The sequence below is a fragment of the Leucoraja erinacea genome, chromosome 4 (assembly GCF_028641065.1).
Source record: "Leucoraja erinacea ecotype New England chromosome 4, Leri_hhj_1, whole genome shotgun sequence".
NCBI lineage: Eukaryota > Metazoa > Chordata > Chondrichthyes > Rajiformes > Rajidae > Leucoraja > Leucoraja erinaceus.
In genome coordinates, this window is record NC_073380.1 from 59,203,763 (window position 1) to 59,231,322 (window position 27,560).

A 27,560-nucleotide genomic window follows, 5' to 3' on the forward strand; every position below is an offset into this window, starting at 1 on the left:
CCATGGAACTGGGACAGGGAAGCCGCCAATCTCAGCCCCAAAGACTGGGAACCAGAGAAGGGGGTGGAGGGAGTTGGCGGCGGTGGATGCTGGACAAAGAGTTGGTCTTACCTTCCACGCCTTCAAGGCCAGCTGCGGGAGGTGCCCCCGAGACAAAGGTTGAAGATGGTTGTTCAATAATTATAGAAGTAGAATTAGGCCATTCGGCCATCGAATCGACTCTGCCATTCAATCATGGCTAATTTCTATCTCCTATTCCCATTATCCTGCCTTCTCCCACTAACCCTTGACACTCATTTTAATCAAGTATTTTTCTACCTCTGCCTTAAAAATATCCACTGACAAGGCCTCCACAGTCCTCTGTGGCAATGTTCCACAGATTAACTACCCTCCGACTAAAGAAGTTCCTCCTCACCATCCTTCTAAACGAGCGCCCTTTAATTCTGAGGTTATGACCTCTGATACTATACTCTCACACCAGTGAAAGCATCCTTTCCACATCCACTCGTTGTCTATGCCTTTCATTATTCTGTAAGTTTCAATGAGGTTCCCCCTCAACCTTCTAAACTCCGAGTACAGGCCCAGTGCTGTCGAGCGCTCATCATATGTAACCCACTCATTCCTGGAATCTCCTCTGGACCCTCTCCAGGGTCAGCACCACCTTTGTCAGATGTGGGGCCCAGATTTGCTCACAGTACTCCAATTGCAGTCTGACCAGTGCCTTATAGAGCCTCAGCATTACATATTTTTTGTATTCCAGTCCTGTTGATATAAATGCCAGCATTGAATTTGCCTTCCTGTGTGAGGAGAGGGACGACAGTTCACTGGATGACTGGACAAGGCGACGGCTGCAATGGGCCTTTACAGCCGGCTGCAGCTGCGATTTGAAAATGGTGCCAAAACTTGGCGACTCGTGTATATGGTCTCGGTGAACTGTTTCTATACATTCTGTACTTAACTGGGGATTGTACCTACAGTGCATTCAGAAAGTATTCAGACTCCTTCACTTTATCCCCATTTTGTTATGTTACAGCTTAATTTTTAAATGGATTAAATTTATTTTTTCATCAATCTACACACAATACCCCAGAATGAAGAAACAAAAATAGTTGTTGAGAATTTTTTTGCAAAGTAATTAAAAAAAAAACTGAGATATCACATTTACATAAGTATCCAGACCCTTTGCTATGACACTCAAAATTGAGCTTAGGTTCTTCCTGTTTACATTGATTTTCCTTGAGATGTTTCTACAACATGATTGGAGTCCACCAGTAGTAAATTAAATTGATTGGACGTGATTTGGAAAGACCGTCTATATAAGGTCCCACAGCTGTCAATGCATGTCAGAGCAAAAACCAAGCCATGAAGACGAAGGAATTGTACGTAGACATCCGAGACAGGATTGTGTCGAGACACAGATCTGCGAAAGGGTATGAAACAATTTGTGCAGCATTGCAGGTCCTGAAGTGGCCTCCGTCATTCTTAAATGGAAGAACTTTGGAACCACCAGGACTCTTCAGAAAGCTGGCCGACTGGCCAAACTGGGCAATTGGGGGAGAAGGGCTTTTGTCAGGGAGGTGACTAAGAACCCGATGGTCACTCTGAGCTCCAGAGTTCCCCTGTGGAGATGAGAGAACCTTCCAGAAGGACAACTATATCTGCAGCACTCCACCAATCAGGCCTTTATGGTAGAGTGGCCAGACAGAAGCCACTCCTCAGTAAAGGGCACCCGACAGCCCACTTGGAGTTTGCCAAAAGGCATGAGAAACAAGATTCTCTGGTCTGATGAAACCAAGATTGAACTCTTTGGCCTGAATGCCAAGCGTCACATCTGGCTCATCACCTGGCCAATACCATACCTACGGTGAAGCATGGTGGTGGCAGTATCATGCTGTGGGGATGTTTTACAGCGGTAGGAACTGGGAGTCTAGTCAGGATCGAGGGAAAGATGAACGGAATAAAGTACAGAGAGATCCTTGATGAAAACCTGCTCCAGAGCGTTCTGGACCTCAGACTGGAGCGGAAGTTCACCTTCCAACAGGACAACGACCCTAAGCACACAGCCAATAGACAACGCAGGAGTGGCTTCGAGACAAGTCTGTGAATGTCCTTGAGTGGCCCAGCCAGAGCCTCGGTCTTGAACTCGATCGAACATCTCTGGAGACCTGAAAATAGCTGTGCATCGACGCTCCCCATCCAACCTGACAGAGCCTGAGAGGATCTGCAGAGAAGAATGGGAGAAATGATCCAAATACAGGTGTGCCAAGCTTGTAGTGTCGTAACCAAGAAGACTTGAGGCTGTAATCGCTGCCAAAGGTGCCTCAACAAAAATACAAAAATGGTCTGAATACTTATGTAAATATGATATTTCAGTTATTTATTCTTAATTACTTTGCAAAAATTTCTAAACACCTGTTTTTGCTTTTTTATTATGGAGTATTGTGTGTAGATTGATGATAACAAAATGAATTTAATCAATTTTAGAATAAGGGTGTAACACAACAAAATGCGTATGTATGGCAATAATCTTATAATAATAATAATAATAATAATAATAATAAACTTTATTACGGACTCGAGGTCCAGACAAGGGGCAACATTACATTAAAAAAGATGCATTGCATATCAAATATCATATAATACATATAAAATCATGGTATATCACTTATAAAAGCATCATAAATTATATATTTTTAAAACCACAATACGTAAGTTAAAAATCCAGATAAAAAGAATGATCAATGTCCTACAACGAGACAACGATACCAGTATCTCCACAGCTGGGATTCGTAGCGTGTAGTGCTAATCCTTATGTTTGACAAGGCCACAATAATTACATTTTTAGAGTCATTTATCCTGCAAATGAATTTATGCATGTGATTTCTGGGGATAGCTTCTAAAGTACTGACTCCTGCAGCCACAAACATATTACTGGCACTACGCCATTTAGGTTTTCTTAGCAGTGTTCTCATGGCATCGTTATATGCCACCTTTAGTCTCTGCAAACTTGTCTTTCCATAGTTGTCGACCACAGTTGCGCAGTGTAGAGTGGTGTGCAGTATGCTCTAAATTGTGACATCTTCACCACATCTGTACACGCACCAAATTTACGCAAGAGAATATTCGCCTGTACATACAGCATGCGTCGTTGCCTATAAATATCCTCATCATCTGTCATTTGTTCTGTAATAATATGCCCTAAATATTTTACCTTATTACAGACACTAAGATTGTTGTCAGACAATTTAAAATCAGGAAATTTTAGACATTTATCCTCTTTGGTTCTACAGACAATAACAGCACTCTTACTAGTATTATATTTAATGTCATGTTCCACACCATACACAGAACATATAGTAAGGAGCTGCTGGAGACCAGCACTAGATGGACTAAAGACCACAAGATCATCTGCATACATAATATGGTTCACTAAAATAGTACCAATCATGCACCCAGTATAACAGGCTTTCAATTGTTTAGACAGATCATCAATATATAGATTAAAAGGGACTGGGGACAAAATTCCCTCTTGTCTAACACCATTGCTAACCCTAAATGGGGCTGAGACCCTATTGCCCATTTTATTTGCATAGTCTGGTGGGCATACCAGTAGGCCAGATTTCTAACAATGTATTTAGGCACCCCTCTTTGACTCATTTTACCAAACAGCTTTCTGTGATTAACACGGTCAAAGGCTTTGGAAGCATCAAGAAAGCACATAAGGATTGAAGAGTTTTTGCCTCTATATTTGTTTACAATCTCCTTTAGGGCATATATGCATGTCACTGCCATGTTTAGCTTTAAAGCCAAACTGGTTATCTGTGGAGTTAACAAACTCATTTATTCTATCCAGCAGAACGCTTTCTAAAAAGATCTGTATGGGGAAAAAATGTCACTGTAGTTTGGTACCAACGATAATAAAGAGCCATTGAAATGATTGAACTATTGAGAAAAAATTATCCATTCACAGGACACATTGTATTTGAGCAATATTTTAGATTCCATTACTGAGAATAGACACAAAAAGCTGGAGTAATTCAATGGGACAGGCAGCATCTCTGGAGAGAAGGAAAGGGTGACCTTTCGGGATGAGATCCTTACTGAGTCTAGCTTTTAATTTCCAGAATTAAGCAAATTTGATTGAATTTAAATTCCTTTGCTGCCAAAGTGTGATTTGAGCTTGTTCCCGGATCACTGAAACGGAACTCGAGCTGCCGTTGTACTGTGAGCAGAATGCCACCTTATCCATCGATGTACACATTACTCGTCAGTGGTGAGGGACACATAAAGGTCTTGCACAAGTTGCACGAGATGATTACCAGAAAGAGGCTGGGAACGTATCAGTACACGTGACAATAAACTACATGAAATGTTGCCAATATTAATGTATATCCACGTATTTTCAGGGTGGATGTACACATTCACTTTTAAAAATGGCTCTGTGTATGATGTTGATTAATGGTGTTGACTCTTTGCTGTCCCTGTAGACTTGGTGTTGTCCAGGTGGGTGATTTGGTCCATTCTCTGAGAGTGGGCTTATGGGGACTGATTGGTGGGGTACAATTGGATTGAGGTAAGTCATCTTATTGGTTTTGCAGGTATGAGATTGGAAAGGAATCTGTGACTGTTTAAATGTCACCTTACATCTGAAGCCAAATTGCACAGAATCCATTGTGTCATTGGTCAGAGCCTATGTTCTGCATGAGTATGGACCATCTCCCAGTAACTTACCAGTGCTTAATACAATTTATACGTTCAAGTTATAGGAGCTGAATTGAGCCTTTCGGCCCATCAAGTCTACTCTGCCATTCAATCATGGCTGATCTATCTTTCACTCTCAACCCCATTCTCCAGCCTTCTCCCCGTGACCCCCTATAATGCAGTCTTGCCAATTTACAGGGGGCACAAGGCCACAGATGCTGGAATCTTGAGTAAAATGTAAAATGCTGGAGGAACTCAGCGGGCCAGACTGTCTGACGTGCTGAGTTTCTCTAGCACTTTGTTTTTTGCCAATTTACTATTTCCACTCATTCAATAAGCAAGACGATATGATCTTTTCTATTTGGCCAACTTAATTATAATGCTAGTACTTCTTTCTCACAGAATCAGCTCAAACCTATAACGGGCATCACCATGTGCTTTTACTTAATGGAGTTATATCTGATTCTATAATTCTATACATATCTGAATTGAGATATATCTGAAAAATAGTCTAAACCATTCAATCTTGTCTTGGAGCTAGAACGACCAATTATGTAATAAAATTAAAATTAAGAGAATTATGAAAGCCAGTTTAGAAAAATTGAGACCCAGGGTCCCGATCCGAAACAATTTATTCATGGCCCACTGAGTTAATCCATTTTTTTTTTAGAAAAATGTTTTTTTTCTTTCCCACTGATAAATCCTATGCCAAAATTAATTCAACCATTCAGAACGTGAGATTTCTTTTTTTTTTAAGAATGCGGCACATCTTTTCGTTGAATGCGTGTATAGACCACTGATCACTCATTTTTGGAATGCACTGATGATTACAGTGATGGTAATGACCTAGTTAATGATGGTAACGTTTAATACAGTAATGGGACGTTGAGTATGAATGTATTATCATTAATTTCCATTGTGGCTGCATTTGATAGATACTAATGGGTCTTTGAACTGTAATAGTCACTCAAGGCGTTCCCCAAGGCTCCGTACTCGGCCCCCTCCTCTTCATCATCTACATCCTCCCCCTTGGTCAGATACTCCGCCACTTCAATCTGGACTTCCACTGTTATGTTGATGACACCCAGATCTACCTTGGCACCAAATCCCCCCACCAACCCCCCCCCCCCCTCGCATATCAACTCCTGTTTGTCAGCGATAAAAACCTGGATGCAACATAATTTCCTCAAACTCAACAGCGATAAGACAGAATTCCTCCTCATAGGCTCCAAAGCCACACTCAGCAAAATCAATAACCCCACTCTCACCATCGACGGCACCACTGTCTCCCCATCTCCCCAGGCCCGCAACCTTGGCGTGATCTTTGATTCCACCCTCTCCCTTGAGCCTCACATCCGCAATGTCATTAAAACCTCCTTCTTTCATCTCCGCAACATCGCCAAACTCAGACCCTCTCTCACACCCGCCCGCCTCTGAAAGACTCATCCATGCCTCCATCTCCTCCCGACTGGACTATTGCAACTCACTTCTCCTTGGCATCAGCTCCACCTACATCAGCCGACTCCAACTGGTCCAGAACGCAGCCGCCCGACTCATCACCCACACCAAATCCTGGCATCACATCACTCCAGTCCTCAAACAACTTCACTGGCTTCCCATCTCCCACCAGATCACCTACAAAATCCTGATCCTCACCTACAAAGCCCTCCACCATCTGGCCCCCCCCCCCCATATCTCACTGACCTTCTCTCCCCCTACCAACCCTCACGGTCCCTCAGATCCACATCAGCTGGTCTCCTCTCCATCCACAAGTCCAACCTCCGCAGTTTTGGGGACAGAGCCTTCTACAGGGCAGCTCCCAGGCTCTGGAACTCCCTCCCCCAACTGATCCGCAATTCCGTGTCTCTCACCATCTTCCAGTCCCACCTCAAGACCCATCTCTTCACCTCTGCCTATCCTTAGCCCCACGTGCCGTCCCTTTTCATCTGTGCATTAATTGCCTCATACTGTGTTTTGTATTGAATTCTGTATTTACTTTGTGTACTAGTCATGTCTCTACTATTTATTTCATTCCCCTTACATGTTTTTCCTCTACCTGCTAAATTTTTGTAAGGTGTCCTTGAGACTCTTGAAAGGCGCCCATACATAAAATTTATTATTATTATTATTATTATTATTAATAAATAATTCTACTGAAAACAAATCAAAACTGGAAAAAAGTAACTCCTGAACTGTACCTAAAATAACATAGAACAGTGCAGCACAGGAAAGGGCCTTTCGGCCCCCAATGTTTGCACTAAACATGATGCCAAATGAATGATCTCACACGATCCACATCCCTCTATTCCTTGCACTTCCACGTGTCTATCCAAAAGCCTCTTAAATACCTTTATTTTTAATGAAAAATTCAAACTCTGTCAATACAAAGATGAGGAACATTATATTAACTTAAATTATTCATGTAATTATCAAGGTGAACCAATTATGGAAGAAGGTTAATAATATGATATTTTCTCCTGTTTACTTTTGGCTTTTTCCGGCAATCTCAGTTTCTGTTTGAAAGCTAAAAATGTCTGCTTCCACTGCTACCGAAAAGCAAGGACAGGACTTTTGGCAGCAGAGTCGAGTACAAGCCTTCTTTGTTCAAAAGGTGCCGTATTCGCCATGGGTCTTGTAGCTGTGGGATAATGGCACCGCCCATTTGATGTTGCATCCAAGATGACTAACTTTCTTTGGAAACTGAGAAACTTAGTCAAATAATAGCTACATTAGCTCAAGTGCCTTGTTATTCAAAGTGTTTAATCTATATTACTAAAAGTCTGATCTTGACCACTTCCTGTTGTTCTGTATATTGATTTTAGAAAAAAACGCTACCACTTACGGCTGTGATTTTTGGCTATCTTACTCAGAGACCCCTCCGCTGCGCAGGACAAGAGGGTTTTTCCCATTGATCAAAAATAAAAGAGTTATCAGTGTTTAAAAAATGTTGAGATTCTATCTCCTGAAGGCCACGCCCCTTCTGGAGGGACTATAAAACCCGAAAGTGTTGAGTGCCTCAGTCAGTCTCTGCAAGGTGGGGGAGCGAGAGAGTCACGTCTCTCAGTCTGAGCTGTGAATAACACTGAATACTAAACTGTGAATGGTTTTACTGACCTTTATTGTCAGTGCCCTTAATGTGGTTTGAAAATATAGTTTGGAAATGCTAAAGCTGTGTTGCCTTTGGTTTGGAAATGCTAACGCTGTGTTGCCTTTGGTTTGGAAATGCTAAAGCTGTGTTGCCTTTGGTTTGGAAATGCTAAAGTTGCCTTGCCTAATTAACGGTGCCTTGCCTAATTAACGGTGCCTTGCCTAATTAACGTTGCCTTGCCTAATTAACGTTGCCTTGCCTTCTATATAATTAAAAGTCTAATCTTGACCACTTCCTGTTTGCACTTTATATTGATTTTAGAAAAAACGCTACCATGTACGGCTGTGATTTTTGGCCATCTTATTCAGAGTCCCCCTCCGCTCATCAGGTGCCTAGGATTTTTCCCATCGATGAAAGATAAAAGAGTGTTTAAAAAATATTAGTGTTTAAAAAATGTTGAGATTTTCTCTCCTGTCAATCACGCTATGAAGGCCACGCCCCTTCTGGTGGGGGGGACGGACAGACTATAAAACCCAGAATTGTGGGCGTGGCGCAGTCTCTGCAAGATGGAGGAGGGAGAGGTCACGACTCGCTGTCTTTAGTGGACTTGCACCCTGCTTGAAATGGTATGAAACTGCACTTGAATTTGGTGGCCTTGCGCCCAGCTTGAAGTGGTAAGAAACTGCACTTGAATTTGGTGGCCTTGCACCCTGCTTGAAATGGAATTTCAAGGAATAACTGTGCATCAACTGCCAGCACAACAGGCTTGAGTGACTGAGCCGCCAGCCCAATAATCCATTCGGCCCCCAATGTCCATACTAGCCCTCTGGAAACCAGTCCCTTCAGCCCACAACACCCATACTAGCGCTCCAGAAAGCTCACCCCCACTGGCCACCAATATTGGAATTGGTGGAGAGGTGGAATATTGCATTGGGGGCCAGCCCTCCCATGTGATGCTGGGACCCAACTAGGTCCCACTTAGTCTAGTAATACTTAAAATTATCTCCTATTGAATATTTGTTTTACTGCTCGGCTAAAGAGAAGAAGTGAGAATGGTTAATGTTAAAGCTAAAGACAGTGGCGAAGCAGTAGTTGGTGCCTTTCAGCACCAGAGACGCAGGTTCGATCCTGACTACGGGTGCTGTCTGTGTGGAGTTTGCACCTTCTCCCTGCAACCGGGTGGGTTTTCTCCAGGTTCACGGGTTTTCTCCCACATTCCAAAGACGTGCGGGTTTGTAGGCTAATTGGCTTCAGCAAATTGTCCCTAGTGTGTAAGGGAGATCTTATATAAGGGGTGATCGTTGGTCCGTATGGGCCCGGTGGGCCAAACTAATAACTAATATGGATAATTATTCATTACTTATAAACTAAACTAATATAAACTAATATGGATAATTGGATGATGTAGTGAGCAAACAGGCAGTTATTTGGGCTTAACCAGTTCTCCCAATCAACTTTCATTTCAACCTACATTTAATGTTATATAAACATCAAAAATAAATATTTTTAGATACTTTCATTTTTCTCTCACTTCAGATAGCCCGGCATTCCCTCTCTCTCTATCCCTCCTCCACCCAAGTCGCACTAGCTTCTCATTTTCAACCTACAAACAGCTAACAATGGCCTGTTCCCATTATCTTTGTTACTTTTTTGCATATATTTCATTCATTGTTCTTTATCTCTCCACATCACCGCCTATATCTCTCGTTAACCTTATCCCTAACCAGTCTCGACCCGAAACGTTCCCATTCCTTCTCTCCAGAGATGCTGCCTATCCCGTTGAGTTACTCCAGCTTTTTGTGTCTATCTTCGGTTTAAACCAGCATCTGGAATTCCTATTTACACTATTATTTTGACGGCAGTCATCATTTTTTTCCCCAGGGTGAGGAGACATGCATAGCTTTAAGGGAAGGGTGAGATATGGCTCACATGCTAGCAGAGGAGATTACTTTGGCTTGGCATTGTTCATATGAACATTTTGTGATGACAGTCCTGTTTCTCTATTGTCCTGTTCTACGTTCTATGTTGCTCTACAGTAGGAGCGAGATTTCTTGAACATTTATTCCCTATTAATTTTCTGGAAGATGAACGTAGGAAATAAGAACAGGAGTAGGATCATTGGGTCTTCAAGCCTCCCCCACATACATTAAACAAGATCACAGCTGATCAACTCAATGTCATTTTCCAATACTATACCCATATCCCTTGTCTCCCTTAATGCTCAGAAAGTGTTGACCTCTCTTTTAAATAAACACATGGATGGAGGGATAACAATTGTCCAAGTTAGAAATTTCCAAAAGTTCACCTCATTGGGAGTGAAGATATTTCTCCTTATCTCAGTCCTGGAATCCTTGGTCAGGTAACTCCCTGCATCAAGTTTGTAAAGCCCTTAACGAGCAATGTAGGTTTCAGTGAGATTACTTTTTTTTTAAACTTTGAAGAAACAAAAGCATTTCCAGTCTACTCAAAACACAAGATGCTGGAGGAACTCGGCGAGTCAGGCAGCAAAAATGGAGGGAATGGACGGATGTTTTTTCAGGTTGGGAGCCTACTTTAGACTAATGGAATAGGATGTACTTCAAGAGTCAAGAGTGTTTTATTGTCATATGTCCCGGATGGGACAATGAAATACTTCAATGCTGAGAACTATATTCGGCGCTATGTATCTTCCCTTTTGCTCTATCTATAATATTTGAGTTTGATTTGATTAGATTTATGTTTGGTATTATCTGATCTTTTTTGATGACATGCAAAGCAAAGCTTTTCACTGTACCTCGGTACACAAGACAATAATAAACCTAATGCCAAAAAACAGCTGCAAGAAAAGCCGACAAAGGGATGTCAGATGAGGAAAGAAGAGGAAAAATGTAATGGAAAACAGGAGGAACGGGTGTGGTGGGAGGGGACAGGGAGAGATCAAGGCTCCTTGACATCTTCCAGTTATGCTTATACTCTTGTCTTAGCATTAATAAGTTGACTTAATGTTATCATCAAAATGGTTATTTAAGAACAAGTACTAAAATATCCCAAAGTCGGACACTAAAGGCTGGAGTAACAGCGGGTCAGGCATCATCTCTGGAAAAAAAGAATAGGTGACATTTCAGGTCGAGACCATTCTTCAGACACCGGGTCTCAACCCGAAACATCACCTATTCCTTTTCTCCAGAGATGCTGCCTGACCAGCTGAGTTATCTGAGCATCTGCAGTTCCTCCCTACACTAAAATACCCGAAGTGGCTAACTGAAGGAGGGTCCCGACCCAAACGTTGCTTATCCATTCTCTTCACTGACTACAGACAGGAAGTGTCACAGCTGGCGTCCTGGTGCCATTGCAACAACCTAGAGCTAAATGCTCTTAAGACAGTGGAATTGATTGTAGACTTTAGGAGAGCTCCCCCTCCCCTCCCCTCACCCCACTCACCATCAACAACACCACAGTCACATCTGTGGAGTTTTTTAAGTTCCTGGGAACCATCATCTCCAAGGACCTTAAGTGGTCCTTGTCGACTTCACAGTCAAAAAGGCACAACAGAGGATGTACTTCTGTGGCAGCTGAGGAAGCACAATCTACCACAGGCAATGATGGTCTAATTCTATAGGGCTATCGTAGAGTCTGTTCTCACCACCTCCATCATGGTCTGGTTTGGCTCAGCCACCAAGTACGACTTCCGGAGGCTGCAATGAATCGTCCGATCAGCTGAGAAGGTTGTTGGCTGCAACCTTCCCTCCATTGATGAACTGTACACTGCAAGGACCAGGAAGCGAGCGGGTAAGATCATCTCTGACCCCTCTCACCCTGGCCACAAACTCTTTGAATCACTTCCCTCTGGAAAGCGACTCCGGACTGTCAAAGCTGCCACAGCCAGATATAAAAACAGCTTTTTTCCACAAGAAGTACCTCTACTCAATAACCAAAAACCTGTAGCCTACTTTTACGCTGGTATTTTAATTAATTCACTTGTTTAATCAATAATGTTTTATTATTAATGTTTAATGTTTTATGTGTCAATCTTAACTGTCACTGTATGTCATGTTATCACTTGCGGGCGGAGCACCAAAACAAATTCCCTGTATGTGAATACTTGGCCAATAAACTTATTCATTCAGCTGACCACATAATCCCTTCAGCACTGCGTCCAGTCAAGAGTGTTTTATTGTCATATGTCCCAGATAGAACAATGAAATTCTTACTTGCTGCAGCACAACAGAATATGTAATCATAATAAATAATATAACAAAAACTCAGGAAAAAAAAGAACAAACAATAACAGTGCAATAATATTAATAATAAGTCTATTGTAGTTCGTAGTTTATGAGGTTGTAGTGTTTAATAGCCTGATGGCTGTAGGGAAGAAGCTGTTCCTGAACCTGGACATTACAGTTCTCAGGCTCCTGTACCTTCTTCCCAATGGCAGGAGTGAAATGAATGTGTGGCCAGGATGGTGTGGGTCTCTGAGGATGTTGGCTGCGTTTTTGAGGCAGGGACTACGATAGATCCTTTCGATGGTGGGGAGGTCAGAGCCAGTGATGGACTGGGCAGTGTTTACAACCTTTTGCAGTCTTTTCCGCTCCTGGACGTTCACGTTGCCGAACCAGGCCGTGATGCAACCAGTCAATATCTCATGCAAGATTCCATCATCTGCTGTTCCTTCCGTCTCCATAAGCCTAACTTGCAGTTATGCCTTTACATTCAGACATGCTTAACAAAGTGTGAAAATATCATTAGTTCAATTGCTTCTCATCAATATGAAGCAGTTTTATTTTGCTCTGATGCTATTATCTATTATTAGGCTGTTTATTATAGACGTCTCTGAATCCAATGACATTTCCTCTTGGAAAATCCACATGTATAACTAACTAGGCTTATTTAGCAATTTGTTATTTATCCCAAAATGTTGAGAGAGCAATAAAAAATATGCTGAAGGAATTCAGCGGATCGATCTGTGTGTGGGGGTGAGAGAAGGGAGGATATAAGGAATTGTAGATGTTTCAGGTCAAAATCTAAAAAGTCGACCTTTCCTTTTCGCTCCACGGATGCTGCTCAACGCATTCTATTATGTTGCCATTGCAGTCTCCTATGGGTTTTACTGTATTTTGCTATTTTGCGATTATTATTGATAAAAGCATTGTATGTCATTTTCACCATAATGATACATTATTGTTACGATTCAGGCAAACAAGAAAAGCGAGGAAGTCTGAAGAAGGGCCTCAACCCGATAAGTCACCACCTATTCCTTTTCTCCAGAGATGCTGCCTGACCTGCTGAGTTACTCCAGCATTGTGTGTCTGCCTTTGCTTTAAACCAAATACAAAAAAGAACAAACAATTACAGTGCAATAATATTAATAACAGACTATTGTAGTTCGTAGCTTATGAGGTTGTAGTGTTTAGTAGCCTGATGGCGGTAGGGAAGAAGCTGTTCCTGAGCCTGGACATTACAGTTCTCAGGCTCCTGTACCTCTGAAGATAATGGATAATGGATGGGTGCCAGTTTGGGTTGGGACCCTTCTTCAGTGGTTTAGTGAGGGGGAGAAAGCTGGAGAGAGATGCGGACCAGACAAAGCCAAGCAAGTAATAGTTGGATACAGGTGAGGCGAGAGAGTTTGATTGGCAGATGGGTGGACAATGGCCAGAGATGAATAGACAAGAGGCTGTGAGTTTAGGAGTGAAGAGGCCAGAGGAAGGGATGTAGGTGGAAGGGAACAAGGGAAAGGGGGGTGGTAGCAGGATTGTGGGAGCGATAGGTACACATTCCCGCCCCTCCCGTCCCTTTCCACGTACATCCCTCCCTCTGGCTTTTCATTTCACTCCTCATTCCCTCTCCTTATCCAACATCCTTTTTGTCTCCCTTCCACCTCTGATCATTATCGCTTACTCCATCACCTGCCAATCAACCCCCCTCACCTGCATCCACCCGTCACTTGCCAAGTGGGGCACAGGGATGAGAATAGATAAAAGGGGGAGGGGTGTTTGTTCAATATTTACCTAATATTGGAGAATTCGGTGTTGTAGGAATGACTATGATTATAAAGTTAAAAATAGGAAATGTAGGAATGTATAGATTAAGTGGAGGCTTTAAAGAGGCAATGGAAAATGGTGACAGCACATGAGTTTATTGTGGAAGCAAAGATTTAAACATATATTCCTTACACAGCTGCCATCGACATAAGTAGCAGAGCCAGGATGACTAACACACAGGGGCAGTAAATGATCCATTGTCATGATACATCATGTTAAATCATATTCTCCAACCATAATCGGGAGTGACATAGGGTGCACTGAACTGTGATGTACCGAGAAACCAGCTGGAATGTTTATTCGTTGTCAGGCCTTCATTTCAGAGGAGTAAGTCATTCTTTGAAATGAGGCTTACTTCCCGCAGTCAGTGTAGCAGATGGGTAAATGCAACGCACAATCCAACATCGTCTTTGCCACACACTGCAACACCCTCTTTCCCCACCCTCACTCCCTCTCGCCCCTTCCATGTATCTCTCCCTCCAGCTTTACATTTCACTCCTCCCTCCTTATCTGACACCTATCAGCCTCATTGGAGACCCTCGGACACCACTGGCTTTATCTTGCACTTCACATTATTCACGTTATGCCTTTATCCTGTATTCGTACACAGTGAATGGCTCAATTGTAATCATGTATCATCTATCCGATCACTGGTTAGCACGTAACGAGCTTTCCACAGTACCTCGGTACACGTGACAATAAACTAAACTAAACTCTTTAGTCTCATTTCCTCCTCTAACCTTTCTTGCTTACTACACCACCTGCCGATCAATCCCCCCCACTCTTCACCTCTATCCATCTATCACTCACCAGGCTTTGTCCTGCCTTCACCTTTCTTCCGCCTTTTTATTCCCTAAACCCCCCCCCATCAGTGAAACCCTCCAATATGGGCAACATCCTGGTGAGGAAGGGTCCCAACCTGAAACGTTGCCCATCCATTCCTTCCACAGATGCTGCCTCACTCACTTTCATGTTTGTACGTTCTCCCTGTGACCGTGTGGGTTATCACCGGGTGCCCTGGAGATTCCTCCCACACCTCCCACACTCCAAAGACGTACAGATTTGTAGGTTAATTGGCTTAGGTAAAAATTGTCTCTCGTGTCCAAGATAGATCTAGTGTGAACGGGTGATCGCTGGTGGACGTAGACTCGGTTGGCCGAAGGACCTGTTTCCACCTTGTATTTCTAAAGTCGAAAGTCTAAAAGCTGTTCCCGAACCCAATCTGTTTAAAATCCTGGATTATCTGGATTAAAACTGGATTTAAGGTGGATTGGGACCATGGGACTCACTTCACGATTGTGAGCAGTGCCTGCCCCAGTGGGTCTTCAGCATTTTGGGAAGATATCCCACCTTCACTTGGGCAATATGGGATGGCCATTGAATGGTGACTGTCACCCTGAATAAAATAATGATGCTGAGTATAAAAGAGTATTGGCAGAATGTGACGAAAATACACAGAAAAGGTAGGTGCATCTGAAGAAGGGCCCCGACCCAAAATGTTGTCTTTCCATTCCTTCCACAGATGCTGCCTGACCTGCTGAGTTGCTCCAGCATTTTGTATCTGTCTACAATTTATGATAGTTACGTGATAATATAATAAATGTAAAGTATTGAAAACAAATGATGAGGAGTTATGGACAATAAAACTGCAAAGAGGAAGTACTATATGGGATTGTGAGGGTCATACCTGAAATATTAGGGTGACACAAAAGGCAGTTAGTTGAAGGTACACAAAAATGCTGGAGAAACTCAGCGGGTGCAGCAGCATCTATGGAGCGAAGGAAATAGGCAACGTTTTGGGCCGAAACCCTTCTTCAGACTGATGTACCGAGATGTACAGTTAGTTGAGTTGCTCCCTTACAACAATGACCCAGGTTCAATCTCTGGTGCTGTGTATGTGGTGTTTGCAATTTAAGACTCATAACTTGGCCATAAAAGTCTGTTGGCTTGGGACAGCACTGGGTCAGAGTTGCAGGGGTCCACCTGGTCAAAGGATGTGTCCATGTGATTTCCTCACACATACCATAGACCTGGGTTTTGTGGTTAATTGGCCACCGTAAATTGCTCCGCGTTTCAATTTGCGACCCTTCTTGCTGTGCAGAGTAGAGTGACTAGGTTCTTGATGGTGGGAAGAGAGACATATATTTCTGGAGTAACTGAGCTGGTCAGGCAACATCTCCGGAGAATAAGGATGGGTGATGTTACGGGTCTGGACCCTTCTTCTGACCTGAAATGTCTCCAGAGCCAGAGATGCAGCCTGACCCGCTGAGTTACTCCAGCACTTTTTGTCTATGTATGGTGTAAACCAGCATCTGCAGTTAGCTGTTTCTATTCCTGACGGTCAGCAGGGACTTGATGGACTGAAGAAAATATGCATGACTATAAATGTGTAAGAAAGAACTGCAGATGCTGGTTTAAAACGAAAGTAGACACAAAATGAACTCAGCGGAACAGGCAGCATCTTTGGGGAGTAGGAATGGGTGATGTTTGGGGTCTACCTGCATGATTGTAAAATTGAGTCTTAGAATAAAGTAGTTCAATTACACATTGTGGATGTAGAGAGGGTGTTTCCACTAGTGGGAGAGTCGAGGACCAGGGGCCATAGAATAATAGAAGAATACCTTCAGAAAGAGATGAGGAGGAATTTCTATAATCAGAGGGTAGTGAATGTGCAATTTATAGACACAGACGGGTGTGGAGGCCAAGTCAATTGATATTTTTATGGTGGAGATTGAAAGGTTCTTGATTATTAAGGGTGTCCAGGTTCATGGGGAGAAGGCAGGAGAATTGAGTTGAGAGGGAAAGATAGATCTGCCGTGATTGAATGACGGAGAGGACTTGATGGGACGAATGACCCAATTCCGTTTCTATAAATTATGTAACAATTCATGGTGTAACAAATGTTAAAATTGCAACAAATCAGACGAGAGATGTAGCAAATGGTACAAGGAAACAACTTAGACGGGCATTTGGACCATGTAGTGAACTGTCTCTCTGTCTGTCTCTTAGGAACGAGTCATATGATTGGATTCAATGAGAAACCGCTGGGAGAGTGTGAGAGGGAGAGGAATTTTGCAGCGTGGCGGCGATGATGCTGTTTGTGCGGGCGCGGCCGGGGAAGATGTTGCTGCTGCTGCTTTTGCCGCCGCCGGTATTATTTCTCCGGGTGATCTAAAGGCTCAACCAGTCGTCCGTTCCTCCTGATACCTTGTAGTAGCGACAGCGATGGCGATGGCAGAGCGAGGAGCCGAGAGCCTGGCGGTGGCAGCTTCAGCGACACGGGCAGCAGCAGCAGCAGCCGAGCCGCAGGAGCTGTCGCTGGAGCAGATCCTCCGGCTGTACAACCAGCCGCTGAACGAGGAGCAGGCGTGGGCCGTGTGTTACCAGTGTTGCCGAGCTCTCCGCCGCTGCCGGAGCCCAAGCTGCAGCCTGGCCGCTGACGGGCACCCACCCTGGGGAAGGCTGTGCGGGGCTGGCGCCGTCCTCTTGCACCGGGACGGCAACATCAGCATCCGAGGCGACTCGGGTAAGAACACCCCGCCTCAAGAATTATTGTTAATAATAATAATAATAGGAGAGAGATTGAGACAAAACAGATGCTCAACGCGCTGACACAAACCACCCATTTTTTAAATATCAAAACTAAATGTATTCCATTATATTCAATAATATGTACAAATCAAACATTAACAAATATTCACAAACCACGCATTTTTAAATATTAAAACTCAATTTATTCCATTATTTACAATAATATTAAAAAAAATATTAGCATTATTAGTATTATAGTATTTATTAAAATATTATTATGAAAAATCCAAAAACGTTCCTAGAAATGTTTTATTAATGTACTGCTTCAGAACACTGTAGATATTATTCACAATAAGATAATTTACAAAACAAACAGTAAAATGTATTAGAATAAAATATGATTAGTAAAAAAGAATCTCAGACTGCTCCTGGAAGTGTTTTATTAATGTATTGTATCAGTGCTGTAGTTGTTTACAATAATAATATTTACAAATCAAACAATTAAAAAAATGTAAATATACAGTTTTCTGAATCCATGCATTGATAAAACATTCCAGGAGCAGTCTGTTTTTTGTTTCAAAAGCAGAAATGGGCGACAAAATTGTTGCAAGTTAAATTTTGCTAATTTTAAATGCATTGGATCCTGCTTGCAGTGTTTTTGTTTCTGTTACCTGTGTTTCCATTTCTAAATGGCGAGCGGACGGCAGGATTTCTGCGAATGCTAAGAGTCAGAGGAGTGAGGGCTTGTCTGGCGTTGGTGGGGATAATGGGGAGGGGAGCCGGGTGTGAGGATGACATTTCCAAGAACAAAAAATATTTCCCTTGTTTAAAAAGAAAAGTGAGATATTGAGGGCGAAAGCAGACCCAAAACATGGATAAACAACGCACAAAAACATGCAACGCACAAATACAAGGCCAAAGGGAGCTTCATTGTGGCACCAAGATCACTGATGAGGGAGCTGGAAACGTGAGAGGGGAGAGTGCGAGACACCACAACAATAATCCCTAAAGATGGGCATATCACTAGTCCAATGATAACTAGGGAGAGGGAGGGGGGGCAATGACATGAAGAAAACTGTGGGGGAGGAGGGAGTGATCAATCTATATAAAAACACCATTCAGTTTATGAAACAAACACACATTCATCAATTATCCTGCTGCCACATAACAATGCCCTTGTGTATTGTGCACAAAGCCATTCATTTTCCTGAAGAGGAACGGCAGATTCAAGCTTTTGGTTTTCCTGGAAACGCAGGAATTCCCTTTTAATAAAATTAGAATTAGGCTTGTTTGGTTAATGACTGGTTATTGACAGTGGACCACTGAATGGAAATGAATCATTGCAGCCCATGAGTTAATGGGCTTTATCCGTTCGCAGGCTCTGGGAATCAGTGGCAACAAGAATCATTTATTGCCATATGTCTCAGACAGAACATTGAAAATCTTACTTGCAGCAGCACATAGAGTAAACACAGTACTCTGTAAACAATATAATAAACAAGAAAAAAAAAAATATATATTTATCTATCTGTGTGTATATGTATATGTACGTGTGTGTGTATGTATATATATGTGTGTATGTATATGTGTGTGTGTATATATATATGTATATATGTGTGTATGTGTGTGTGTGTATATATATATATATATATGTGTATGTAAAATATACACACACACACACATACTCACACACACACACACACACACACACAAATAATAATAGTGCAAAAAGACAAAACCATTGTTTGATAACCTGATGGCTGTTCCTGAGCCTGGACATCAGTTTTCAGGCTCCTATACCCTACTTCCCAATGGCAGGAGTGAAATGAGAGCGTGATCAGGGTGATGTGGGTCCATCTCTCATAGCCCTGGAGAGGCTGAGACCGTGTGTTGTGAGAAGCCACTGTATCATTCGGACAGCCTCTGCCCACCCACTTCGAATCCTCGCCATCCTCCTATCTGTCTGTTCTTGCTTTTGTATGGTAGCTCGTTGTTCAGAGTTTGCAGGCTGTCAAATGGCACTCGTCTGATCGATAGTTCAGGACAGGTGTGACTAGTATAGATGGGGCATGTTATTCGGCATGAGCAAGTTGGGCCGATGGGCCTGTTTCCATGTTTTATGGCCCTATCATGCATCTGGTGCACTACAATGACGAGAACTATATCCTGCACTCTGTATCTTTCCCTTCACTCTAACTATTTTACTTAAGTTTGCCTTAATTGTATTAATGTATAGTATTATTTGATTAGAGAATAGTGGATGTAGCCCAGTCCATCACAAAGGCCTGACTTCCCCCATTAACTCCATCTACATTTCACATAGCCAAAATAATCAAAGACTTGTCCCACCTTAGTTTAGAGATACAGCGCGGAAACAGGCCCTTCGGCCCACCGAGTCCTCGCTGACCAGCGAGCCCCCCGCACATTAACACTATACTACACAAACCAGGGACAATTTGCACGTATTGCAAGCCAATTAACCTACAAACTTGGACGTCTTTGGACTGTGGGAGGAAAGTGAAGATCTCGTAGAAAACCCACACGGTCACAGGGAGAACGTATATACTCCTTACAGACAGCACCCGTAGTCAGGATCGAACCCGGGTCTCCGACGCTGCATGCGCTGTGAGGCAGCAACTCTACTGCTGTGCCACCGTGCAGCCCCTCCTGGTCTGCCCTTCCCTGCCCTCCTTTTCCCTGCTCCTATCCAGCAGAAGGAACAGAAGCTTGAAAGTGCACATCACCAGAGTCGGGAACAGTTTCTTACCTTCTGTTATCAGGTTTCTGAATGGTCCTTGCATAAGCTTGGGTAATGTTCGATTCACCTCTACCCCATTGCGGGATATTGGACTCTGTCCATGGAATTAATGCGCTACAATGCTGAGAACTATATTCTGTACTTGTCCCTTCCCCTTTGCTCTACCTATTATACTTGAGTCATAGTCACACAGCGTGGAAACCGGCCCTTCGGCCCAAGCTGAACTGATTGTATCCATGTCTGGTATATCTGATTTGTTTGGATAGCATTCAAAACAAAGCTTTTCTCTGTACCTTGGTACACGTGACAATAATAAACCTAAACTATCTGATTGATAGGTTCAGGACCCCAACACTCTGATGTGGCACCAAGGGAGTCGAGCACAGTCAAAAGGTTCTTTATTTTGGGTGGACATTAAACTGAGGACCAGCCTGCCCTCTTAGTAAACTTGGATCATCTTGTTTTAGTATTTGAGTGGACGTTTGAGACTTGTTTCAGTGTCAGCACCGATGCTACTCACTCCACTAACATCTTTGTGGATTATCATGACCCCGTCATCTTCTGTCTGTGGGAGCTTACTGTGCATAAATTGGCTGCTGTGTTGGCAATATTTCAATCACGGCTACTTCTGGAGCCCATTGTTGGTTGTAAAAGATGTTGGAACTTTTCTGAAAAGTGCTTCAAAAATGTTGACATGGTGATGCAGTGGTAAAGATGCTGCCTTACAGCGCCAGGCACATGTGTAAATTATTATTTTATTCTGTGTCCAAGATGGCTGCCAGAAGGGAGAGTGTACGCTGGTGCGGTTTAGCTGCCGCTGCTCTCTCTTCATATTGTGTTTTAGATTTTTGTCTTTGGATTGAATTCCGTCTTTAATTTGTGTACTGGTGATGTCTTTACTATTTATTACATTCAGCTTACATGTTTTTACTCTATTTGCTAAATTTTGTAAGGTGTCCTTGAGACCCTTGAAAGACGCCCATAAATAAAAATTTAGTATTATTATTATTATTATGTGTTTGATCCAGACTATGGGTGCTGTATGTACCGAGTTTATACCTTCTCCATGTGACTGTGTGGGTTTCCTCCGGGTGTTCAGGTTCCCCCCCCCCCCACACTCCAAAGACGTGCAGGTTTGTAGGTTAATTGGTTTCTGTAAATTGTTCCTAGTGTGTAGAGTAGCAGTAGCGTACAGGTGATCGGTGGTCGGCACGGTCTCGGTGGGCCAAAGGACCTGTTTCCGCGCTGTATCTCTAAACTAAACTAAATGTCAATCTTCCTTTTCCGTCTCATTAACTAACTTGCAATTACAGTTCACTCCAACAGGTTAATTAACATTACCTGGTGTTTTGGGGTGTGCCCCAATCCTGGGAGTTTCATCAGTAAACATCGGGTTGGATTTCTGCCTCAACAATGAGCTGGAATGTGCTGGTGAAATCTGGTAGATGGGTTGTGTTCACATCGCAGGAGCTCAGTGTCAGCTGCGGTGTGACGCTTGTAAAATCTGCCTTATGGAGAAACAAGAAACTGCATGTGTAAGGAGGAACTGAAGAAGGGTCTTGACCCTTTTTCTCCAGAGGTGCTGCCTGACCTGCTGAGTTACTTTCAGCTTTTATGTGTCTAAGGAACTGCAGTTGTTTGTTTACAAAAAAAGACACAAAGTGCTGGAGTAACTTCGCTGGTCAGGCATCAACTCTGGAGAACATCGATAGGTGATGTTTCGAGTCAGGACCCTGCTTCAGACCGAATCCAACTGGAAATATCACCGATACATGTTCTCCAGAGTATCAGTCTTGAGGTTTTAAGGTAGATAAAAATGCTGGAGAAACTCAGCGGGTGAGGCAGCATCTATGGTGCGATGGAAAAGGTGACGTTTCGGGTCGAGACCCTTCTTCAGTCTTATGTTTGGGATGCCTCAACTTGCATGCCTGAGAAGGAGAGCCAATTGTACCTTCCGATCCTGGTGTCTTGTATTTAAACTAGACTGTAGAGATACAGCATGGAAGCAGGCCATTTGGCCCACCGATTCTGCGCAGACCAGGGATCCCCACACACTAACACTATCCCACACACTAGGGACAATTTACAATTACATCAAGACACATTAACCAACAAACCTGCACGTCTTTGGAGTTTGGGAGTAAACTGGAGAAAACCCACGCAGGTCACTGGGAGAACATACAAATTCTGTACAGACAGCACCCCTAGTCAGGATCGAACCCGGATCTCTGGCGCTGAAGGCAGCAACTCAACCGCTACACCACCATCTTCAGACTGAACCCAACCCGAAATGCCACCTATCCATGTTCTCAAGAAGGTCTGCCTTAGGTTTGGGGTATCTTTTACTGTATCTCCATAGTCTGGTCTTAATACAAAGACTCACCTTGCCCTATAGAGTGGGAGACAAATGTGCCTTCTGACTTCAGGTGTCTGTATTCCATTGTGAGATTTTAATTCGGGTTTACTGATGACCTCCTCTAAAGAAAGAGGGGGACAAATCATGTTGCAAATGTGCAGTGACTTTCGTGACCCTCTGGGGAATTTGCAGCCAATTAGAACATAGAACATAGTTGGGAGGTCATGTTGCAGTTGTGAAAGACGTTGGTGAGACCGCATCTAGAATATTGTGTTCAGTTCTGGGCACCGTGTTACAGGAAAGATATTGTCAAGCTTGAAAGGGGTCAGAAAAGATTTACGAGGATGTTGCAGGACTAGACGGTGTGAGCTATAGGGAGAGGTTGAGCAGGCTGGGTCTCTATTTCATGGAGCGCAGGAGGATGAGGGATGATCTTATAGAGGTGTACAAAATCATGGGAGCAATCGATCGGGTAGACGCACAGAGTCTCTTGCCTAGAGTAGGGGAATCGAGGACCAGAGGACATAGGTTCAGGGTGAGGGGGAAAAGATTTAATAGGAATCCAGGGGGTAACTTTTTTATACAAAGGGTGGATGTATGGAACAAGCTGCCAGAGGAGGTAGTTGAGGCTGGTATTATCCCGTCGTTTAAGAAACAGTTAGACAGGTACATGGATAGGACAGGTTTGGAGGGATATGAACCAAACTCAGGCAAGTGGGACTAGTGTCGCTGGGACATTGTTGGCCGGTGTGGGCAAGTTGGGCTGAAGGGCCTGTTTCCACACAGTTCAGGCCCTTTGGCCAACAAGGTCCGTGCTAAACATGAAGCCAAGATAAACTAATCTCTGCCTGCACATGATCCATATCCCTCCATTCCCAGTACATCCAAGTGCTGTTTCATTAAATACCCCCATCATATCTGCCTCAACCATCATCCTCGGCAGCTCTTCCCTGGCACTCGTTGTGTGTGTGTAAAATAAATAAATAATAACATGCCCAACACTAACTCCTCTAATATTTACCCCTCTCACCTTAAAGCTGTGCCCACTAGTCTTTGATATTTCCATCCTGAGACAAAGATTCTGTCTTCCCTCCCAATGCCCCTCATAATTTTATAAACAAAGGCCTTGAAACGTATAGTGTAGGAAGGAACTGCAGATGCTGGTTTAAACTGAGGATAGACACAAAAAGCTGGAGTAATTCAGTGGGTCAGACAACATCTCTGGAGAAAAGGAATAGATGACGTTTTGGGTGGGGACACTTCGTCAGACGCTTCTCGACCCAAAACGTCACCTATTGCGTTTCTCCAGAGATGTTGTCTGACCCACTGAGTTACTCCAGCTTTTTGTGTTTATCTTCGGCCTTGAAATGTAATTGATTTGTGAGGGATTCTGAGGACATTTTTTGTGCACCACAAGGTTTCAGTAAAACGTTAGAAACACTCAGGTATATTTTTAGCCAGAAATGTAGAAATCTTTTATAGTAAATCTTAACCCCCCCCCCCCCCCCCCCCCCCCGAATTAATTGGCCACACAGCTTGAGAATCCTAAATATTTTGGACAAGGTGATTTTGAGAGTTTGCGCATCCTTGGACACTTGGCTGAAGCCTTTGCCGTTAGTGTCTGGCGCATGGATACAGCTAACTAGCAAAATCAGCTCTTTATAGCAAAATAGCAATTTATCTCTTTGCTTCCTTTGTGTGAAAATACTTGACTTTTTTAATATCATGCTTCAACAACACTTATCATAAAATCTTAAGAATCCCACCAGTGTTTTCTTGAGAACAATGCAGATAAGACGTGGGTTCAGTGTTTTATGATCTGATTTTTAAGATCAATTTTGTTGAATTTTCTGAGCATCTTCTGAGTCCTCTGATTCCTAATAACTCCATTTTCTTATCCCCTGTGTAAATGTTGCTCTAGTATTCAGGGCCTAATATGGGGACTGTAAAATATTAAGCACTCCAGCAAGGAATGTTTATTATTAAATATACTTAAGTCTGTCTCTTTGTCTATCATCCGTTCGGTGTAGTGCAGAGATCTTAGTAAAGATGAGTTGAGTTTAGTTTATTGTCACGTGTACCGAGGTACAGTGAAAACCAGTCAGTGGAAAGACAATACATGATTAAAAATGAGCCATCCACAGTGCACAGATACAGAATAAAGGGAATAACGTTTAGTGCAAGATAAAGTTCAGTAAAGCCCGATCAAAGATAATCCGAGGGTCTCCAATGAAATTTTGAACTGCCCTAATTAGTTGTTTTCATTTTCCTCCTTCAACTAAGGAAATTATTCCAGCGAATGAGAGTCGATTAGACAAAAGTTAGCACACATCAGAAGAAAAGAAACAGTTGTTGGAAGACCGAATTGTGTCGGAAGGGAATGCCAGTGTATAGAGACTAGATTCCTTAATACACAGTCATCAATGATTGGGGAATGCAAGTATAGGTAGCATGTCAAGAATTATGATGGGGCCATGTTGTCCTTGTTGTAATCCATGTTGTCTACATGGATTTTAAAAAAGGCATTTGATAAAACTCCTCCATGGTAGGCTGATCCAAAAGGTTAAGATGCAACAGAGACTTGGTTGTTTGGATTCAGAACTGTCTAACTGATAACGCTAATGGAATCAAGGGATATGGGAAAAAGCAGGAACGGGGTACTGATTTTGGATGATCAGCCATGATCATATTGAGTGATGGTACTGGCTCGAAGGGACCTATTTTCTATGTTTCTATGTTAAAAGACAGAGGATTGTGGTGGAGGGACAATATTCAGGCTGGAGGTCTGTGGCCAGTGGAGTTCTGCAGAGATCTGTGCTGGAACAACTCCTGTTTGAGATTATATAAGTGACTTGGATGTTAACAGGTTGGTTGGTAAGTTTGCAGATGACACCAAGAATGCTGGGTTCATGGACTGTGAAGAAGGCTGTCCAGGTATACAACGGGACATAGATCAGCTACAGGAATGGGTGGAAAATTGGAAGATGAAGTTTAATTCCAGCAATGAGGTGTTGCACTGCGGGAGATCAAATGTGAGGGGAAGATGTACATTAATGGCAATATCCATCATGTACAAAGGGATCTTTGGGTCCACTTCCACAACACCCTGAAATTGGCAAAGCAACGCAAAATGTTAAAGTAGGCATATGGTATGCTTGCCTTCATTGGTTAGGGCATTAAATGTAAAAGCTGGGACAAAGTTTAAGGGAGATGGGGAGGATTTTCTTTTGTCAGAGGGCAGGGAGTGCCTTGAATGCACTTCCGGGGGGGTGGTTGTGGCAGATACAATAATGACGTTTCAGAGGCTTTTTGATAGGCACTTGGATATGCTGGGAATGGAGGGATATGGATTACGTGCAGGCAGAAGAGACCTGGTCTTGGCATTATGTTCTACACAGACATTGTGAGCCAAAGGGGCTGTTCCTATGCTGTACTGTTCTATGTGTAGGAAGGAACTGCAAATGCTGGTGTATACCGAAGATAGCCACAAAGTTCTGGAGTAACTCAGCGGGTCTGGCAGCATCTCTGGAGATAAAGGATGGGCAACATCTTGGGTCAGAACATTTTTTCAGACGTTCTGTTCTATGTCCTACTTGAAGAATTCTCTGAAGTGTGTCTATGGCTGGAGTGGGAGCAGAAGGGGAGAGGTGAAGAGTGACGTGCAATGGGTGAGAATTTTAAGATGGTCTGCAGGATTCAGAAAATGTCCCAGGTACCGTCAACAGACTTTCCTTCAAAACCTCTTGTGCTGCTGTTTACAGCATCTTGCAGAGTTTATCTGCAGAATGAACTGCAGATGCTGGTTTAATTCGAAGACAGACACAAAATGCTGGAGTAACTCAGCGGGACAGGCAGCATCTCTGGAGAGAAGGAATGGGTGACATTTCGGGCCGAGATCTTCAGACTCGGAAACTCTTGCTCTTGTAAGGTTTAGTTTAGAAACAGGCCCTTCGACGCCCTGAGGCCGCAGCGACCAACACTATCCAACACACTAGGGACAATTTTACAATTTTGACCGAAGCCAATTAACCTGCAAACCTGTATGTCTTTGGAATGTGGGAGGAAACCGGAGCACCCGGAGAAACCCATGTGATCATGGGGAGAACGTTCAAACTCCATACAGACAGCACCCGTAATCAGGATTGGACCCAGGTCTCTGGTGCTGTGAGACAGCAACTCTACCGCTGCCCTGCTGCGGTTTAGGATTGTAAGAGTGAAGAAGAATGCACAGGTGGAGGGCTCACAGAGAGATTACAACACAAGAATCTCAAATTAGAAGAGGAAGGGGATTGTTTTATGAATGGCGGTAAATTCTGGGAAGGAACAAGTGCCAGAGAAGAAGATGAGTTGGAGTTTATTGTTGCGAGCTCAGCTGAGTTATTGCAATAATTAAGGAATGGTACCTCTGGAAAATGGGCAACCAAAACCACCTTAACCTCTATCATTCTCAATGCACACCAAGATGCAAACAGGCGATGGATGGGCAGACCAGTGGCAAATGCAGTTTAATGGGCATAAGCATTTAATAATGATTTAAAAATAAATAGAATGGCGATATTCCCATAATAGAAGTTTAAGGGTAAAAATATTAGATGTTCACATGCATAACTTCCTAAAAATATGAGCGCAGGCAGATAAAGTCATTAAAAAAAACCCCAAATGTTTATGTTTTTTTATAAATAGAGGATGTGAGCTTGCAAAATAGTAAATCTGTACCAAATGTTAAGCTGCTCTCCAATTGATAGTTGAAGATTTAGACCTGACTTCAGTGTAGGGAAATCTAGATTCACCAGGGTGATGTTAGAGGTAGGGTCAAACCTCCCATGCTGAGGGAACTGAGAAAGGGTCTCGACACGAAACTTCACCCATTCCTTCTCTCCAGAGATGCTGCCTCACTCGCTGAGTTACTCCAGCATCTGCAGTTCTCTCTTACATATTTTCCCCTGAGTACAACACACAACTGCAACTTCTGACAATTGATGTCCTGTGCTGCTTTAGTTAATTTTAGCCAATCCGTTGTATTTACACCCACTTTGCAGCGTTGACAATTTAACAGTATAATGATGTTTAGCCAAGGCATGTTATTACCCGCTCCGGATTCAGGGACAG

The 27,560-nt window shown here is 43.1% G+C and overlaps 1 protein-coding gene across 4 annotated transcripts in view; it reads left to right on the top strand.

Annotated features, from left to right (window-relative positions):
• Positions 1 to 16,620: 16,620 nt before the first annotated feature.
• LOC129696459 (protein spire homolog 1-like) overlaps positions 16,621 to 27,560 on the top strand; it is a 163,775-nt gene continuing 152,835 nt past the window's right edge. Inside the window, exon 1 of one of the 4 annotated variants that reach the window (XM_055634366.1) lies at positions 16,621 to 17,332. In XM_055634366.1, coding sequence (XP_055490341.1) covers positions 17,032 to 17,332 — 301 coding nt within the window. In that variant the 5' untranslated portion in view covers positions 16,621 to 17,031. The remainder of the gene's footprint in view (positions 17,333 to 27,560) is intronic. The other 3 variants (XM_055634367.1, XM_055634368.1, XM_055634369.1) reach the window with 3 other exon arrangements.